The sequence below is a fragment of the Mya arenaria genome, chromosome 4, assembly GCF_026914265.1.
Source record: "Mya arenaria isolate MELC-2E11 chromosome 4, ASM2691426v1".
NCBI classification, from domain to species: Eukaryota; Metazoa; Mollusca; class Bivalvia; order Myida; family Myidae; genus Mya; species Mya arenaria.
The window spans coordinates 64,444,997-64,464,208 of record NC_069125.1 but is presented as its reverse complement, the minus strand read 5'-3'; the positions used below and the strand labels follow the sequence as shown (position 1 = coordinate 64,464,208).

Genomic DNA, 19,212 nt, shown 5'->3' with positions numbered 1-19,212 from the left:
AATAATTACGCATTAAAGGACCGCATTACGTGTACATTTATAATTGCGGGTGATTTTCACACAAATTGACGGCTTCATTTGAAGATTCATAAATAACAATCGCGAGTAAAAACGTAAGTTATTGCTGTGAGTATTAAAGAAGTCCAAATTAATAGAACTTTACACTCTGAAATCATTAATGATGGATGAGTTTCCTTGTGCAATATGTGTTGTTGACTGTAGTAGTGATCAGTGCATACATTGTTCTAATTGTAGGAATTGGGTTCATGTCAAGTTAGGAGTCAGTTCCGACAAATTGGTCATTGGAACTGAAACTGGACAAACAACAATTGCGAGTCCATTAACAATGTCCTAAAACAAACTGTGGATTGGAGGTCACAACCATTCACAAAGTTTGTTCACCTGTCCAATGAGCTAGTTGAAGGTCAATTCAAAGAGTTAAGGTCTGCCATTGTAGGGACACGTACGTCAGAAGACTAGTCCAAATCCATTGCAGACACTGGAAATGCAGGCTATTATTTCTAATGCACCATGCTAAACCATAAAAAAATAAAGTATTTTAACTTTAACTGTTTGATTTCAACGATGAAGATATCTACATAGTTAATAATAAATATTGCACATAATAATAAAACATTATTGTTTGTATGTCTGACACATTTGTTTGTAACACAAGGTGAATTTTCAATGTACATTTACCATAGCTTTTGTCATTAACATGTATATGTCTTTGTCAATGATTTAAATACATATTGTAAGTTAATCATTTTATTTTGTATTTGCAGCGTTCAATATTTCATGTAATTTTATTATGTGTATGACTTATGTTTTATGCAGCCTTCCATGTTCGATGTTTATCAAATGTATGTGTCATGTATGTAGAGAAATGATGAAAAATAAAGTTAACTGTATATTTTTGTCATGTTCTTACTTAACCTTTAACATATCAATAAATCGTATTTCGGTTGAGAACAGGAGAATACTCTTATTGGCTAAATAAAGGAAATTCTTTTGTCAAAAAACTCATTATTTCTAGATATCATTTTATAATTTTTGGCTACAATGTGTAAAATCATCAAATATATATGAATATTAAAAATAGATACAATAGCAAGCGTCTTTCGGTAAATTTCTATCATGTTTACTCCAGTTTAACCATATCCATAAATCGTATTTCGGTTGACGACTGTAGTGTGTGTGGGTAAGAACCAGCCGCCCGGTTAGCTCAGTTGGTTGGAGCGCCGTGCTAGTGTTCCGGCGGTCGTGGGTTCGAGCCCCACACCGGGCGCACTTTTCCTCCCAGGTTTACTTTACTGGTGGCAGCGGTAAACGGCAGGAGTGCCTCCGTCGGCCTAAAAGGTTAATTGGGGGAGGAGTGTAGTGTGTGTGGGTAAGAACCAGCCGCCCGGTTAGCTCAGTTGGTTGGAGCGCCGTGCTAGTGTTCCGGCGGTCGTGGGTTCGAGCCCCACACCGGGCGCACTTTTCCTCCCAGGTTTACTTTACGACGGGAGATAACTCTATTTGACTAAAAAAGGGAAATTCTTTTGTCAATAAAGTCATTATTTCTAAATATTATTTTGTAATTTTTGGCTACAATGCGTATAATCATTATATATACAAGATTATTTAAAAATAAATGCATTAGAAGGCGTCTTTCGGTAACTTTCATGCGTATTTCGGTAATTTTATCCGTCTTTCGGTAAATAATCGTATTTCGGTAAGTCTAGGGACCCTGTTGGAGTGTTTCCCGGCTTAGCACTTCCGTATAAACAAATTCTTGATGAAACACATTCAGCGCCAACATTTCCTCAATTCTCACACGATACTGGTATGGTTACAGGTTAAAATACTAATATATGATTTTTTGGAGTTAAAAACTGTTCAATCGATCCACGTCCCTACATTTTGTCTAGATAGTAAATGCGGTTTAACATGTCAGTGAACTCGATTTTGACAGTTGGGAGTCATTTTATTTTGTACACACATTGTTTCGCACCATTATTTATCTCTCATATGCTAATACTGTTCAGTTACAGGCACAGTGTCTTGAACATAGTTGTATGATTTAGTGCCTTACTGGTACTCCTATAATGATTTGCTTAAGTAATTCGATAAAAGCCATAAGTTTAAAATGATTTTAGAAGGTAAGGTATTTGGTGTGACACAAAATAAATTTAAAAAGTGATACCTACACTTAAAAGTCTAGTTAATTGTACATTGAGCGGAAAGATAACTGGCACTTGCTAGATGGTTTCAAAATGGCGATGCTTTATTGACAAAGTCGATCTAAATTAAACTAATTATTTGTGTTTCATTAAAAACTTATGTGTATCCATAATAAGTAAAGGAATTGGCTAAAATAATTAAAGTGTAACTTTTGTGTTTTTATTTAACAGTAAAGTGTTAAGTATTGTGGAGTAAGTTACAGTTGAAGAATATATTTTACATTGATATGAAATAGTCCACTTGTGGCGTTTAGGGAACAAAATGAATATCCAAATGTTAAAAAATTCTCTTAACGCGCATTATTGTGGCTACCCTAGAAATTCAGTTAAGTAAACCCAGTGGGAAAAGAGTGTTCTGGGTATGGTTCGAAACAATAAGTGATCGAAGACAAGGACTGAGTGCTATCTTCTCAGGACAGAGTTGGTTTGTAACACAGGAGCCATATTTATTAAATTTCTTCAGTCATTTCTTAACTGTCATTAGTCAGATTTCTAAAATGTTCAAAGCCATATTGAAAGATTTAACATATTTAAAAAGTAGGTATGTATATTCAACAAAATCAATGAAAATATAGTATTTCAAATATTCAATAAAAGTTATTATAACTAGTGACCAATGACAGCTGAAGCTGTTTGAGACAAAATCTGCCAATCACAATCAATTTCCATTAATTTCATTTCTGTAGCAGGCCTCCAATATTGTTGTAAACATATAGACAATATACAACTATCAGTAGCAGGTTACCAATGATCTTGCTATTTTATGTCTGCCTGTGATACCTTACAGCTGGTTATCTCCTGTACCCTATTACGTTTCATACCTTTAGGTACTCATAAGGACAACTCACTTGGACTAGCATTATGTTGTTTTCTCTGCAATCCTATGATTTTATGATTTAGCGTTATGAATTGAAGCTTTTCAAGATCAAATCATGTAATCCATAACAATCTGTAGCAATCCTGACTGTTGACTTTAAAGAATAATGTGTCATAGTAATTCATTTATTCATGTCTAACTAAACTACCAAATTCTGAAAAATAATTAAACACAAACTTTTTCAGTCGATAACCCATGGTACATGAGGTGTTGATGGAATGTGTGTTGATGTGTTGACACCTTTCTTTTAACAGATAACTATACAGTTTACTATTATGCATAATATTTTTTATGCTGCAATTTTTGTTTCTGTTAAATAAAGCATTGTAATTTCCAGGGAATATCGTGATATGCAATGGCTGGAGAGACCAATGTCAGTTTGTGGGTGAGAGCAGAACCATTCAGTTATGGCGCCTTGCATATTGCTCCACACCCAAGACTCAACTTCAATGTAAGGCTATAATCTCTAGATAAGGTTTTCACGCAAAAATATAGGGAGTTAAATCTTCTTTGTTCGAATATACATGTATACATGTCAGATATTTGTATGAGGTAAGGAAATTATTTTACTGACACTATTGAATTGAAGTACAGAAAGTGAATGATGCAGATGGGTCACACACGACCTCAGTTGATCTTTACTGTTCAAAGTTATTTTATTTGGACATAAAATTAATAGAAACAAGAAAACTTGTAGCTGAATATTTTAGATTATTAGGATACCCATGTTGATTTTGGGCTACTCATTTCTATCCAGTCTTTAAAGTTTCTTAATGATAACTGGTACTCTGTGTCTGAAGAGTAGTCAAATACCATCACCTATTAACAGGTATCCTTTTGTTTCAGAATATCAAGAAGATTGTAATATATGCCAAAAACAAAGGTGAAACTGGATTCCCAAAACTAAGGTGAATTATATTCAAGTTTTCAAGATAAAAATATCCATGATTAAATATCACTGAAAATTATGGACATGGTCCCTTATTTTACGGTACTAAAACTGCTATAAATGAAGCATTATTTAATTGGCGTAATGCAGAGATTGTTTATTTTCTTATTTTGTACTTTATATCATGGTAATGTCTCATTGTTTTTATTCACAGTTACTCAGTGTGGAGACATATAGCGTGCAACAAACTCCACCTCTCTGAAGAACTTGCATGGTTGTAAGTAAGCTTACCCTGTCAGGCCTATTCCATCTTTAAGCTTTAGTTTAAATTAGCCTATATGAGCAAAATATCCATTTCTGTGACATGAATGTACTTTTGGCGGACATCTATACTCACCCAATCTCACCCTGGTGGGAATCAAACCCACAAACTCCTGGGTAAGAGGTGGACACCTATACCACTAGACAACTCTCATCTTTTTCTAGACCTCTAATCTCTTGTTTTTACTTTGAATAACCGTGAAACTAATAAATGTAAGAAAAATAGGAAACAAATATGATGATTAGTTTAATTTGGCAGGTATTTTGCGACCTGTCACCTTCTAAGTGAGAATACATCACCAGCTGAGAGGCTCGAGTGGGACCAGAAGTTTGCTGAGGGCAGTGAGGTGGTCCAAGGTACTTCAAGCATAGTTCTTTTATATCCCTACTTAGAAATCATAAAACTGATCCTTAAGGACATATTTTGTTTCCACTGTTGATTGTTTTCAATTGTGATGATTTATTTCTGCAGACAATAATTTGATTGTTAATACTGGTAGTCATACTTTTTAATTTCATCTTAGGTTCTTGGCGGGTGTATAACCTCTACATAGGTTGCATTTTTAACACAATAAAATTTACAAAACAATTGTTTAAAATATTAATGAAGCAATGCTTATGAAATCCCCTAAAAGTGAGTCTATAATTATAAATTATTACAGACTGATGTGATGTCTCTTGCAGATGCATTGAAGAACAAAGTGAGAGTGGGGACCCTAAAGTTTGTGTTGTTTCTCTACATCCAGCAGCTCAACAAAGTCTCACTGAAAGCCTCCCTTGTGGCAGGTGATGAGTATCCTTCCAAACTTTACGGCATACACATTTATTGCCTCAAGTATGTTCACAAATTAACACTTACATGTTACTGTGGGCTATGCTTTGAAGTATGTTTAGGCATTGAGGTTTTTAGTTCTTGAAGCAGTTATAGAGAGAAAACAATGAAACAAATGCTGTGGTAAACCTTTTGATCATTTGGTTGTCCTTGACCTATCCCCCAGATGGCCAACGCGGTGTTCCTCCCCCGACCTTGATTCCAGCGGCAGGTCAACACCTCGCAGCAACAACAAGGTCATTGTCTACATGTCTTAAGTACATACATGTACATGTACATAAAATAGTCTTGATCTATTGTGGTATATTTTCTGTAAAGTACAGTTTTTCTTAATTTGAAACTTTCATGATGTACAATTGTACATGTAGCTTCATTGCTTATAAATAGTCAATGGCTGTATCCACTAGACCTGTATTTAAAGTTAAACTATCATATATCTCTATTTCAAGATATTACAGCATGATCTTGTCATTTATAAGAGTTAGGTTGTTATTAATTGTGATGATCGCTTCAGGTGTTGGATGACCATAGCCATATGGTGTTTCTGCAGAACAACATCCATGAAGTTCTTGAGCTTCTCATTGAATATGGTATGGTTTTCTCAATAGTCCAGATACTTTCATAGCTGTGGTATCTTTGGCAGCTGTGGCATGCGAAAACTATAACCTTGAGCCATAAATCAAAAACAGTTCCAATATATTTACAAAAAGTCAGTCAACATGTTACCAATGACATTAAATACATGTCTAGCAAGGTCCATCAATTTAAAATATTTTGGAGTAATGCCCCTTCTCCAACGGGATAAAATTTAAAAACATTGGCAACTGCTTGATTGTTCTTCGTTTTGTTTTGGAACTAAAACTGACCAATTGTTATTCGAGTTCAGATGTTCACCATCATTTTCTTACCCTTTTGATGATATTGAAGCCTATTCCTGTTTTGCCTGTTTCAGACACCTACGGTACAACCCAGGGAGATCTTAGCTTGACCCTGGGTGCGGTAGATGCCCTGGGGTTTGTGATAGCGGGATCCATAGACAGATGCAAGTATGTGCTGACAATAGTTTCTTGTTTATGCTTTTCCTTGATATTAAAAATTAAAAGCATTGAGATATTATTTTGTTTTCATATCAGTTTAATGTTGCTAAGTATGGACTCGTCCCATGGTTTTAACAGGATTTCTGTTGCTCACAGATCCTCAGCATGGCTGTAGTGTGATTATCAACAGCAATATGGGTGTCTGATAAAAGAAAGACAAAACATACAATTTATATCATTTTCTAGGACACTTCAACCCCTTCTGGACATTGCCATGCTGCAAACAGTCCAGCACAAAAGTGGATACTCAAAGGTACAAAAAAGAGCATCTTTGATGGGACCATGCTTAAAATATATCTTAACTATTTCATGTAAAGATGATAAAATATGAATAAAAAAAATTTGCAATGATTATCACAATTGATTGGTTGATATTTTAAATCAAGAATTATGAATATTAATGAGGTAAACAACAATTACGCAGTAAAAAAAATAATTGTAGAGTAAACAACTGAACTTCGTATTGAATTTCGTTCACTATTTTTATGTATGCTATTAATTTTCTTTCATTGTAATTCTGATTGTTGTTCATTTCTGCAGTGCATACTTGTATAAAATGAAACGAATAAGACAAATTAAAAGCCTGAAACAACATTTGTTTTCATTTTATATCATTTTTTGTTAAAATACGTAATGAAAGTTTACTTTAAAGGTGAAAATGACCAATAATACGGCCAACGCACAATATACGTCATTAACGATACATGTATACACAATCACGGACCTATGGTTTATAGGTCCGTGACACAATCTTGTCTTTGCGAACACATACTCAATTTTTCCGAGTAATCGAGTACCCGAGTACTCGATCGAACAATCGTCCGAGTACTCTAGTATTAATTTTACTACTCGTTGCCATCCCTAATAAAAATAGATTTGCATATACTGTAAGATTTGATACTGATTTAATCACGAAATCTTAATATTCATTTGCAGCTATAGTAATTGTTAATGAGGAATAAAGATAGGTAACCCGGGGTAAGTAAATTTGTTAATATTGTTAAATAGTAAAACAGTGCACTCATGATTTCAGTTGATGCGGAGTTTTTCCCTGCGGCTGCTGCAGAATTGGATCAAGGACTCGCTTGTACAGAACCCGTTCGGAATATCGGCATGTATTGCCAGTGGCCGACGCCTCTCTTGGCCAATGGGAGGTCAGAATTTGAACTTTGATGATTATTATCATTTCCCTATGGTTAAAAATACTTAACATTATATGATGTTACAGTTGATTCAGTATTTTAGCTTTTTGGGGGGCTTTCTGTCATTTTTAGCTTGACTATTTTAAGAATAAGGAGAGTTATACTATTCACCCTGGTGTCTGCTGCGTCACTACTTGGTTAAGGTTTTGTATGCAAGCACATTTTATTTAATATATGATATATCAGCAAATACTTAATGTACTGCATTTGAACACAAGTGTTCCTAACCATCCAATTTACTCAATTATTCATGTGACATAACGCTCTCTTGAATATATACACATGATATCTTTATTATTCAACTTAGAAATTCTGGTAAAGGTTTTGCATGTAACCACATTTAAGTTTATGTTTCAGCATAACCATCATGAAAACCTTCAAACACGTGTTCCTAACTTTACAACCAACTTAGATATAGTATCAAATTAAAATAAGTCTATTTTGCATAAGATGCAAATGTTGGCCCTTATTTATTTGACTTACTGGTGTAAAATCTGGTTAAGGTATTGATGGTAACCACATTTAAGTAGATATACCAGCAAATGCATCATGTTTGGCATTGAAAATTAAGACATGTGTTTTCAACTATACAACTTACTTAATTAAACAAGTTAGATAACATAAGTCAATAACTCAGATACTACTGGAAGTATTGCATTGAAAGTTTATACAAGGGCTCCCATCTAACCTCTTACTAGTCAAGTCAGGTAATTATCTTGTAGGGAGGGGGGAATTGTCGAGTGCGCGGTCTCAGATATTGTTTTAAATTTGAATTTTCTGCTGTTAAGTAATTTACATAATTGCAACAAATTAACGGTTAATTTATAAAGTTAAAAATAGAATTAATGTTTTTAATTAATTTGGAGGCTGTAAATGAAGGCATTTGTCACCTGGCCCGGCTGTTTATGTGGGGTGTTCACATATGCAAGTTTTTCCTGTGCTGGGTGACTACCAGGAGGGAATGTTAATGTGGTACCGTTCACATATATAAAGTTTGTTTTTCTGTGCCAGATGACAGCCACACTTATCATGCTGCATTTGTGTTTCCTGAAGAAAGGGCTGTTAATGTGGTGCTATACACATGTAAAACTGTTGTTTTCTGTACTATGTGGATGTGGTGATGTTCACATATCTAAAACTTGTGTTTTCAGTGGCAGGTGATGACCTCAAGGAGGGGAAGGAGACCCAGACCAAAAGGGGGAGAATAGCCACCAACGCTCACACTGTGCCAAAGGAACACATCAAAGGGTACAAACTTACGCGTTAATGAGCACAATTAAAAGTGCATGTAGTTACAATTAGGAAATTTAACAAAAAAAATAAGGATTAGTTATGTTTTGGAAATGTGTTTTAGAATATGTCAGTTTTTAAAACATCAAATAACATGTCTAATTCAATATACCATACTTGTTCCATAATAAGTAAAAGACAAAATACTTAACATAAAAATGCAATTTGTTTTTCAGGAACAAGATCATTATAATGAGCCAAGTAGGGAAACAGACCATATCTAGGGTAATTTTCTCACTTTTTTATGTCTCCCTTCTTCTGGGGAGACATATTGTTTTTGCCCCGTCAGTCAGTCTTTGTTTCTGCTCAATAACTTCAGAATGCTTGCACCAAGGAATTTAATACATGTTATGCCAGTTGGTCATGCCTAGTAGACAACCTCTTTTGATTTTGGAATCAAAAGGTCAAAGGTTAAAGTTGTGGTGGCCTTGAGGTGTAAAAAAATTGTATGCTCTCAATTACTAAAGAACGCTTGCACCCAGGAACTTAATCATTGGTATGCCAGTTGGTCATGACTAGTAGATGAACCCTGTTGATTTTGAGGCCAGAGGGTCAAAGGTCAAGTTGTGGTAACTTTGAGATACAGTTTTCCGCTCAATATCTAAATAACACTTGAACCAAGGAATTTTGTACGCTTTTATGCCAGCTGGTCATGACTAGTTGATGACACCTTTTTGAGGCCAGAAGGTCAAATGTCAAGGTTGAGGTGAAAGAACAGTTTCTGCTCAACAACTAAAGAACACTTGCACCCATGATCTTCATACATGGTATGCCAGTTGGTCATGACAGCAGATGATCCCTTTTGAGTTTGAGGTCAAGGTCACAGTGACCTTCAGGTGAGAAACAATTTGTTGGTCACCAGTCCATTCGTCACTCTTTGTTTCTGCTGAATGTCTAAAGAATGCTTGGACCCAGAAATTTCATACTTGGATCCAAGAACTTCATACTTGGTAAGCAGGTTGGTCATGACCAGTAGATGACCTCTATGTTTGTTCAACTCCAGTCCAAATGTACAAATTTCATGTCAATCATTGATTATTTCTCACCTGCAATCACACAATTGGGGAGACAAGTGCTTTTTCAAAATAAATCATCTCTGGTTTTTATATGAAAGATATTGTTTTCTTAAACAGTATTAAAATGAATTCATCAAAATATATTTTTACTATTAGTTAATCACAAAGGAAGTTCAGAAAGTAGACACTTACCTTAAAATGTTAAATGTGGTAGAAGAGCTTGATCCTAAGCTTCCTTTTCATGTGTGTTTGGTGCATATTTTAAAATCAGCAAGCTGCAAATGATGGATGTTTGTATTCCAGAGTTCCGGTACCCTGGAGAACAGCAGTGTGAAGATCCACCGCTGCCACTCTGCCTTCCTTTACCTACTCTCTCCCCTCAGGTAGGTCTCTCAGTGGTATAGTACAAATGCACCTCTGAACTTAAGCCTTTGATTATTGTTAAGAATTTTTAACAGATCTTTTTACTTTCAGATGTGGTCATAATATAATATGTTTCGAAAAATATTTTATTTATGGTACTTTGACTTCATAATTATGGTTTTGTTTACCATCAGTATTGATCATTGATACACTCTTATCACTGTGTTATAAGGAAACTGATTACTTTTTACACTATTGATCAATATCACAGGTCAGTTACGATAGAGAAGTGCCATAACACGACTGTGATACTGGGTCCGGTGGAAACACATGTGTACTTGAGCCACTGCGAGTCAGTCACGCTGATAGCCACAGCCAGGATTGTCACTGTCAGGTTAGTCACACATCTGTTTTCTCAAAGATGAAACTGTTCTCAGGATTATAACAGGTTATACACAGCACAAATTGTGTCCGTTTCAAAGCAGATTCAAATCTGTTACTGTGGCATATTTTAAATACCATATTTTGTTTTTTCCATTAATGTTCTTTCTGTATGCCAATTAATTTCAGATACTTAGTTACCCAAAATGGTAAAAATGATTCTGTGTAATTACTGTTTAATTAAACATGGGGAAACCTATTCAAATGATGTATTGATTGCAGTTGTACAGAAGAGCATTACATTTCAGCTCATGCACATTGTGTACCCTGCATGTGTTAACGCCCAACCCCCCTGTGATCCTGAGCGGTAATGACTCCATACAGCTGGCCCCCTACCACACACACTACCCAAAACTGGAGGAGCACATGGCAGAGGCCGGCATCGGTAAGGCTTTGTATTCAGCTTTTTATGCCCCCACAAAGTGGCGGCATATAGGGTTGCCCTTGTCCGTACGTACGTCTGTCTGTCTGTACGTACGTACGTCCCGAAGATTGTTTCCGATCTAATTCTTGAAAACTGTTTGTCCAATCCTCACCAAACTTTAAACACATGTTTGTGACCATAATATCTTGATCAAGTTCGATAGTCATGGAAATCGCTTTAGTCATTTAGGAGTTACGGCCCTTTTTTGCCAAAAATACTTCAAAAATATATGTTTCCAATCTAATTCTTGAAAAGTATGTGTCCAATCCTCACCAAACTTTACATACATGATTGTGACCATAATATCTTGATCAAGTTCGATAGCCATGGAAATCGCTTTTGTCATTTAGGAGTTACGGCCCTTTATTTGCAAAAAAAGACTTGAGATTATCCTGAATAATCATTATGGCTTATTTTCTGTGACAAAAAATCGAAGTGGGGGCATCCGTGTCCTATGGACACATTTCTAGTTGATCAAGTGCTAATGTGTGCCATGCATAGATGTACAGGATAGTTAGATGTGGGTGTGTAATAGAAAGCATATTATCAATTCTAAAATTCTAAAATTACCTATGTCAGCTGAGTAATATGTTAGCAAGACAACAAAGTTAACTGTATCTGTATTGTATTTTTAAACACAGAGATACATCTGTACTGTATAAACCACTGGAATAAATCTGCATTTTGCATTGATAACAATACTACATCTGTATTGCATTAAACACAGACAAACATCTGTATTGCATTTAACTCAGGTACATCTGTATTGTATTTAAAATAGGTTTACATATGTATTTCATTTTTCACAACGAACCTTTTGTATTGCAGGTGTACAGAGGAACATGTGGGACCAGCCATTGTGTATTGGGCCAGACCACAAGGAGGACACTCCAGTGTGGGAACTTATGCCAATCACCGACTTCTTCACATTCAACATGCCTTTTGAGATGGAGGGGCCCACACGCGCCATTCCTGGGGGCCTACCAAGCAAGTACCAGAGGGCAATTGCCCAAAGAAACCGGCAGATTGACTCATGGCAGAAGACAGTGAAGGAGGCGGGGCTGACACGGGAACAGAGGAAGGAGTTTCAGGGGCTTGTGGAGAGTCGCTTCCACATCTGGTTGTCAGAGTCCGGCCATAAAAGAGAACTGGATAATCTTGCTGTGCCTCAAACTGCAAAACATTGATTATGGGCTGTTTTAATTGATTTACATGAAGAAATTGTTCATTGATGTTTAGGAAATATTTTTAAATGTAGTTTTGTTCAGGAGGAGATATATTGTTTATATAGCCGGTGTCTGTATGTCACACTTGTGTGTCCGCTCTGTATCTCCTAACCCAATGGAAGGATTTTCCTAAAACTTGGGTCAAATGCTCACCACATCAAAAAAAGCATGCAGAGCACACATTCCAGGCCCGCCAGCTTCAGTTTAAGGTCAAAGGTTTGAGTGGTAGATTTCATATCTGCTCCATTTCTCCTTAACTCCTTAACTCCTATAAAGATTTTCATGAAACTTGGGTTAATTGCTCACCTCATCAAAACATGCTAGCTCAATGTCAAGGTCACAGTTAAAGGTCAAAGGTTCTTGCCATAGATTTTGAGTATACCTTTGTGTCCAGTCTGCATCTGTATCTGTTACACCTGTGAAGGATTTTCATAAAACTTGGGTCAAATATTCACCAAGCCTAGACCAAGTGCACTATTTGCCTTCAAGGCTTGCAGACTCAAAGCCAATGTCACATTTCAAAGTCATGGGTGTTCAAGCCATGGATTTTATGTCAGCTGTGTATCCCTGCAGCCCCCTGAAAGATTTTCTTGAAATCGTTGGTCTGTTACACTGCCATATCTGCTTTGTTTCTCTTACAAGCCTTCACAGATTTCCAATGTTCACCCCTTCAACACAACACCTACAATTCTCTCCATATCCCAGAAAAAAACAACTTTGAGTTAAATACTGGTATAATCAAATAATTTCTAGTACAAATTTAGTTTACTATTTACATTTTTGATTTTAATTACTCAGTTCTATTACTGTAACACTGATTCATTTGTATATTGACATTAATGTTATTTATTTCATAATATATCAAATGAATACTTTTAACTGTCCTTGTCTTTTTTATAACAACAATGAAGTTCAGAAAACAGCAAATCTCCCCAAAACACATTAGATCATATCATACATCAACATGCGGTTTTGCCAGTGTCATGCTGGATTAGCATGATAAGCTGTATATAATTATGTAAATTGCACTAAGAAATTTTGTAAAATTATTTAACAAATCAATTTTTTATTCTGAAATGCATTTGTACATGTAGCAGAAGATTAGAACAACCAAAACTGTGACCCTACAAAATCAAATTCATGCAATAAACAGATTTGAGACCAACAACAAGGAAAAACTTTGATTGAACTTTCAATATACATGTAGCTTCAAGCATACAATGTACTGGGGCAAGTTGTGTCAAGGTCACTGTCTAAATAATAGTCAAGATCATATTTACTAAAACATACTCTTATAGGGATACTTGATTTGATTTGTTAGATAAGGTCAATGTCAAATTATTTATTTTTTTCTGTTCAATATCTTTGGCTCGGGAGGACATAGTATGCGATGTGTTTATACATCTTGCTTTTCCATTGAAACAGGCATGGCTTGTATTAAAGGTCAAGATCACTGTGACAAAATATAGAAAAATGCTTTCTGATTGGTACCTTCTTTCTGTACAAAGGGCACAACAGTGTTTTAAATCAAAAGTTATATGTTTGTATATAAGTATAATGTTTATAACATTTTATTATCTATTTATCAAATGCTTGCCATGGTCAATGTTAAAGCAACTGTGCACCAGATGATCAATTTGCAAGAAAAAAAGAAAATTGTCGAAAACTGTCATAAACTTGGTATTAATGTGTACAATGCATTGAAACTTACTAACTGAAGTACCACATAGTTTACAATTTATTTAAGTTTTAATAGCAGTTATTTCGTATTTTTCCATTAAAGATTACTGGGTATGTCTGCCTAGTAGAATTCATTCCTTATGCATGATTGGCTAGTCGGTGTTATCACGTGATATTACAGAGTAAGGTGTATACCTTAATTATGTCACCCAATTAGAGTAAGCCGTCATAGCTCAGTGGATACGACGCTGGACTGCAATTTTGGCGACACGGGTTCGAATCCAGTCCCGGACACAATTTTTTTTTTACATTTTGGTACTTTTTTAAACTTACTAACTGAAGTACCACATAGTTTACAATTTATTTAAGTTTTAATAGCAGTTATTTCGTATTTTTCCATTAAAGATTACTGGGTATGTCTGCCTAGTAGAATTCATTCCTTATGCATGATTGGCTAGTCGGTGTTATCACGTGATATTACAGAGTAAGGTGTATAGCTTAATTATGTCACCCAATTAGAGTAAGCCGTCATAGCTCAGTGGATACGACGCTGGACTGCAATTTTGGTGACACGGGTTCGAATCCAGTCTCGGACACAATTTTTTTTTTACATTTTGGTACTTTTTTTTACAAATATGATATCAAAAGTGTAACACATTATGATATCAAAGTGTAACACATTCTATTAAATAATTGTCCTGAGATTCGTTACAGGTGTACAGTCCCTTTAAGGTCAAGGTCACTGTTATTAAACAAGAGAATGTTTCTTTTAAAACAGCTTCAACAAGAGATGACAACTAACTATGAAAGTTTGAGACTTAACAAGTAAATACTGATGTGTGAAACTTGCAATCAAATTGAGTAGGTACCATTTGATGTTCACAAGCACTATTTGAATTATTAATATGAAAAATAAAAACAAAAAAAACTACACAATGAAAATTACATAATGTGATGTGTATTAGAATGTGTTAGTTCAAGGTCAAGAACAAGAGATAGTCTACATTTTATGCGCAACTGTTACAAAAAGTAAGTTCAAAATACATGTATCCTGAATACTGTGAAATAATAATGTTTTATGTATGGTAAAAACAATCATGCAATGGCATGGATGGTATGTTCCTGTTCAACAGTATTCAGTGTCTTCTGGAAGAGAAGATCAGGTACAGGGAGTCATCATGATGCAGCAAGTTGTACACTACCATGCCCAGGGACCAGATATTCAACAAAGACCCTATTTAGAGGTAAATGGTTCAAGGCCCATTAGACAATCAACTAGAGACTTACAATATATATACAAATGCAGATTACATATACTTAAAGACCTAGTTTAAGCCTTCTATAAGTGACTCCCACCCCCTTCCACACCCACACCTAAAATCTGTGTATAGTACACAACTTATTGCGTATTGATTTTAAATATTTTATGTTTTTATTTTTTTGATCTCCAATCTGAGTGTCATGCTGTGCAGTGCTAAATGTGTAATATAGTAATGAATGATACATCTTGTCTTTTAGTATCTGTTGCTTTTTTCAAATAATATTATTATTATAATACCTTAGAATAAGAGTAATAGCATATATAACAAGAGCTGTCGTAAGACAGCGCACTCGACTACGCTGATTTGACTTAGAAGTGAATACAATAACGATGTAATATGTGCCTGTCAAAAGCAATAAAACAATCAAATTAAAAAGTGAACAAGAATCGCAATGTGACAAAACCAGGTTTTTAATGATTGGCAGAAGAGATTCAGTTTCAACTGCTTTCTTCTATTTTTTGTAACATGCAGTGACCTTGATTCTAAGGGCCCCAAACACAATCCCATGGAAGTCCTCCATAAACTCTTCCTACATATCAAGTTTGATCACAGTATGTCAACCATAATTGAAACAGTAATTTATTTTTAGTAACAGTGACTTTAACCCAAGGGGGCCAAAAGGCAATCCATGAAAGCTCTGCATAAACTTGTCCTAAATACCAAGTTTGGTCACACTATGTCAACCCTTACTTGAGTAATTCAGTACTAACCATTTTTCTATTTATAGCAACAGTGACCTTGACCTAGACCATAACTCTCGGGGCCCAAAACACAATCTCAGGAAAGGTCTCTATAAACTCTTCCTATATACCAAGTCTGGTCACAATATGTAGACCCTAACTTATTCAATACCAACCCATTTTCTATAAATAGTAACCTTGACCTTGATCCTAGGGGCCTCAAACGCATTCCCATAAAAGGTCTCCATTAATTCTTCATATATACCAAGTTTGGTATCTTCAGGTCAAACCTAGCTAAAATTATTCAATACATAAGGTGACTTTGACGCTGCCCTCCCACCAGCCCGCCCGAACAATGAAGCAAGTCATTCAAATAACTTGTTTTCCCTTTATGAAAATGTGGTTAAGAATATAAAAATGTGCACTTCAAAACAAATTAAAAGAAAAATTAAAAAAAATCATTCAAGGGCCATAATATGTATTTAGGGTTAAAATGGAGTTATGTTCCTTGTTGTAAGATGTTAGTCAATAATTCTGCGAAGTATTAAGTGTATTGAATGAAGGGAATAGAAGTTTTTTTATTAAAATCCCAACTTGCCCTAAGACTTAAACCTGCCCTAAAATTTTAACCTAATAAGGATAATAATGGAGTTATGTAACCTCATTGTGTGATGGTCCTGAACAATTGTGTGAAGTATTAAGTCAATTGAATGAAGGGAATAAATGTTATCAATAAATATCCCAACCTGCCCTAAAACTTTAACCTTTGTTCCATAGTCAATCAGGGTCCATAATTTGTATAAAAGATAATATGGAGTTATCTAACCTCATTATGTGATGGCCCTGAACAACTGTGTGAAGTATTAAGTCAATTAAATTAAGGGTATTGGACATCTAAGTGAAAATCTCAACTTGCCCTAAAACTTTAACCTGCCCTAAAACTTTAACCTAAGTCAATCAGGGGCCATAACTTGTATTAAGGATAAAACTGAGTGAAGTTTTAAGTCAATAAAATGAAGGGTATTGGAGTTATAAGTGAAAATCCCAACTTGCCCTAAAGCTTTAACCGGACACCAACGCCGATTCTGGGGCGAGTAGTATAGCCCTCCTTATTCTTCGAATAGTCGAGCTAAAAACCTGTTTATTTGATTTAACCGTGATGCTTCACAATTTGGAAATAACAATGGTGACCATGCATTTAAAGTGGATTTAAATATATATATGTTATAGATCTATAACTATTTAAAAGCTTATCACTCTTATTTGTTTCTTATTAACACATTAGCTATGCGTATTGTTTATATGTATTTGTGAGACATTGAGATGAGCTACACCATAAGTATCAACCTTATATGGCCCTGAGCCAATAAGAAAATACACAGGAAATTTGCACCTAATGTGACACCAGTGCAATAAAATGGAGATGCACAGCTTACCAATACTTAAACTTCGAGGGTCACCAATAGACTGTTTGTGTTGCACAGCAAAATGTCATAAAAAAAGAGGTGGAAAATTCCGAGGTTCTACCGAGATTTGAACTCGGATCGCTGGATTCAAAGTCCAGAGTGCTAACCATTACACCATAGAACCGTCCCTTTTGGCGGGAAACTTATTTATGTATATAAAGCTTCTAAGTGCAATCTACTCCGTGTCTTTATGGTGGTTGATTTACTAATGAGTCAAGCGTTGGAGTGATTGTGATGAAAATTTATCATAATTTCAGTTTGACAAATAAACTGATAAATGATGATTTTTTATCAGGTAAAACTGTTATTAATTTATTTTTAATGTGTAGTTTTTGTCTCTCTTTAGTTTTCTTTAAAGAAACACTTCTTTGTAACATTTATATATTGTGACGTTAAACATCATGTCAGAGATAATAAATAATAATATTATATTCAGATTACATGGTTTGTCCAAAGTAAGTTCTGTAGTTTTGTTTCCTGTTCGTATGGATAGGTTAAAGCTAAGCATTGAAAGCATCTGCATATAATTATTATATTATAATTACATGACTGAGCCACAATAATGTGCGTTAACATTTTTGTTGTTTTCCTAGCCAAGAATGATAGATCCCAGCACTAAGTATATTGAGCGGAAAGATAAATGGCACCTGCTAAATGATTAAAAAAATGGCGATGCTTTGTTGACAGATCGATATGAATTCGTCTTTCATGAAACACTAAGTGTAATAAGAGAAAGGTATTTGCTAAAAATAATTTATGTGTAACTTTTGTGTTTTTATTTAACAATGCAGTGTTAAATATCGTGGAATTACAATTGAAGAGTATATTTTACATTGGTATGAATCAGTCAACTTGGTAATTAGATAATTAGAGAACAAAGTGAAAATCCAAATGTTGAAAAAAAAGTTCCCTATACATGCATTATTGTTACTTCCGACTACACACCAAATTTTAGGGTCAGATAAGGCTGCTTATCCATGAATTTGTAATTTGTAAACATGAGCCCATAGCTGTAATAAGGGTAGCATATGTGTATTTGAATAGTAGTGTCAAAGTTATAAAAATAAATAAAAAAACAATGAATTTAAAGGAATCATTTCAATGAGCAAGCATGCCCATGTAGCAAATTTCTCAACATCGGCTATGATCTCTCAGACATTCAAGTGTACCATAGATAAAGTTTAAAGACAAATAACAGTTTAAATTTTCAATATGCATGTGAAGGGAACTGTTTGACATGTGGGAATTTCTTATGTTACAAAACTAAAATTCAGCTATTTTAATTTATGGAATAACCCAAATGAAGTCAACAGATAGTCGCGACAAACAATGATTGAAAGAAATAACCGCATAGACATTTTCCCCGAGCAATTTCATAAGCAAGATAGAACAGCCAATCAAAATCTCATCCAAAGAAAAACTATGATTATATTTACTGCAAAACTTGAAGATCCAAAGTGAAACTAGATTTGCAAACCAGAATTAATGTTTTTATATTTAAAATATGCCGTAAATCCATTCAATCACTTGTCATTTCTGTTTTGACTTTTGTTAAAGATATGTTTTTTACAAAAAACTTTAGGTTACATACATAGCAGGGCTTCTAAAACTTTGGAACCTCAATCGGTCTGGACCCGGCGACACCCCCCCCCCCCCCCCCCAAAAAAAAAAAGACCTGTTCAAAAGTCTGATTACGTAGAAATGTCACACATTTTCGCGACGTCTTTTCTGGCAATATTTTTACGCGATGTCACAATTCCTAAGCGGGTTCTTGAGCCGCATAGCGGATTCAGATAGTCATTGATACAAGCTTAATTCAAATGAGATTCGCATCGAGTTCTGCAGCGTTTTTAATAAGAAC

The 19,212-nt window shown here is 35.0% G+C and overlaps 2 protein-coding genes and 1 non-coding gene across 4 annotated transcripts in view; 2 read left to right on the top strand and 1 right to left on the bottom strand.

The window, feature by feature from the left end:
• The first annotated feature begins 1,724 nt into the window (after window positions 1-1,724).
• On the top strand, window positions 1,725-13,100 carry LOC128229659 (TBCC domain-containing protein 1-like). The gene is made up of 17 exons (XM_052941436.1): window positions 1,725-1,828; window positions 3,440-3,553; window positions 3,949-4,010; window positions 4,206-4,268; window positions 4,572-4,669; window positions 4,997-5,105; window positions 5,311-5,380; window positions 5,659-5,734; window positions 6,097-6,190; window positions 6,428-6,494; window positions 7,275-7,395; window positions 8,595-8,691; window positions 8,910-8,958; window positions 10,053-10,132; window positions 10,384-10,506; window positions 10,802-10,938; window positions 11,806-13,100. The coding sequence occupies exons 2-17, from the start codon at window positions 3,458-3,460 to the stop codon at window positions 12,162-12,164; spliced, it is 1,701 nt and encodes a 566-aa protein (XP_052797396.1). The 5' UTR covers window positions 1,725-1,828; window positions 3,440-3,457; the 3' UTR covers window positions 12,165-13,100.
• A 4,303-nt stretch (window positions 13,101-17,403) lies between these two features.
• Trnaq-uug (transfer RNA glutamine (anticodon UUG)) lies at window positions 17,404-17,475 on the bottom strand. Its single transcript has one exon. It is a non-coding gene; the product is annotated as a tRNA-Gln (tRNA).
• A 95-nt stretch (window positions 17,476-17,570) lies between these two features.
• Window positions 17,571-19,212, top strand: part of LOC128231476 (dentin sialophosphoprotein-like) — a 29,154-nt gene continuing 27,512 nt past the window's right edge. Inside the window, exon 1 of one of the 2 annotated variants that reach the window (XM_052944354.1) lies at window positions 17,571-17,646. The gene's annotated coding sequence lies outside the window, so the exon portion shown is untranslated. The remainder of the gene's footprint in view (window positions 17,647-19,212) is intronic. The other variant, XM_052944351.1, reaches the window with a different exon arrangement.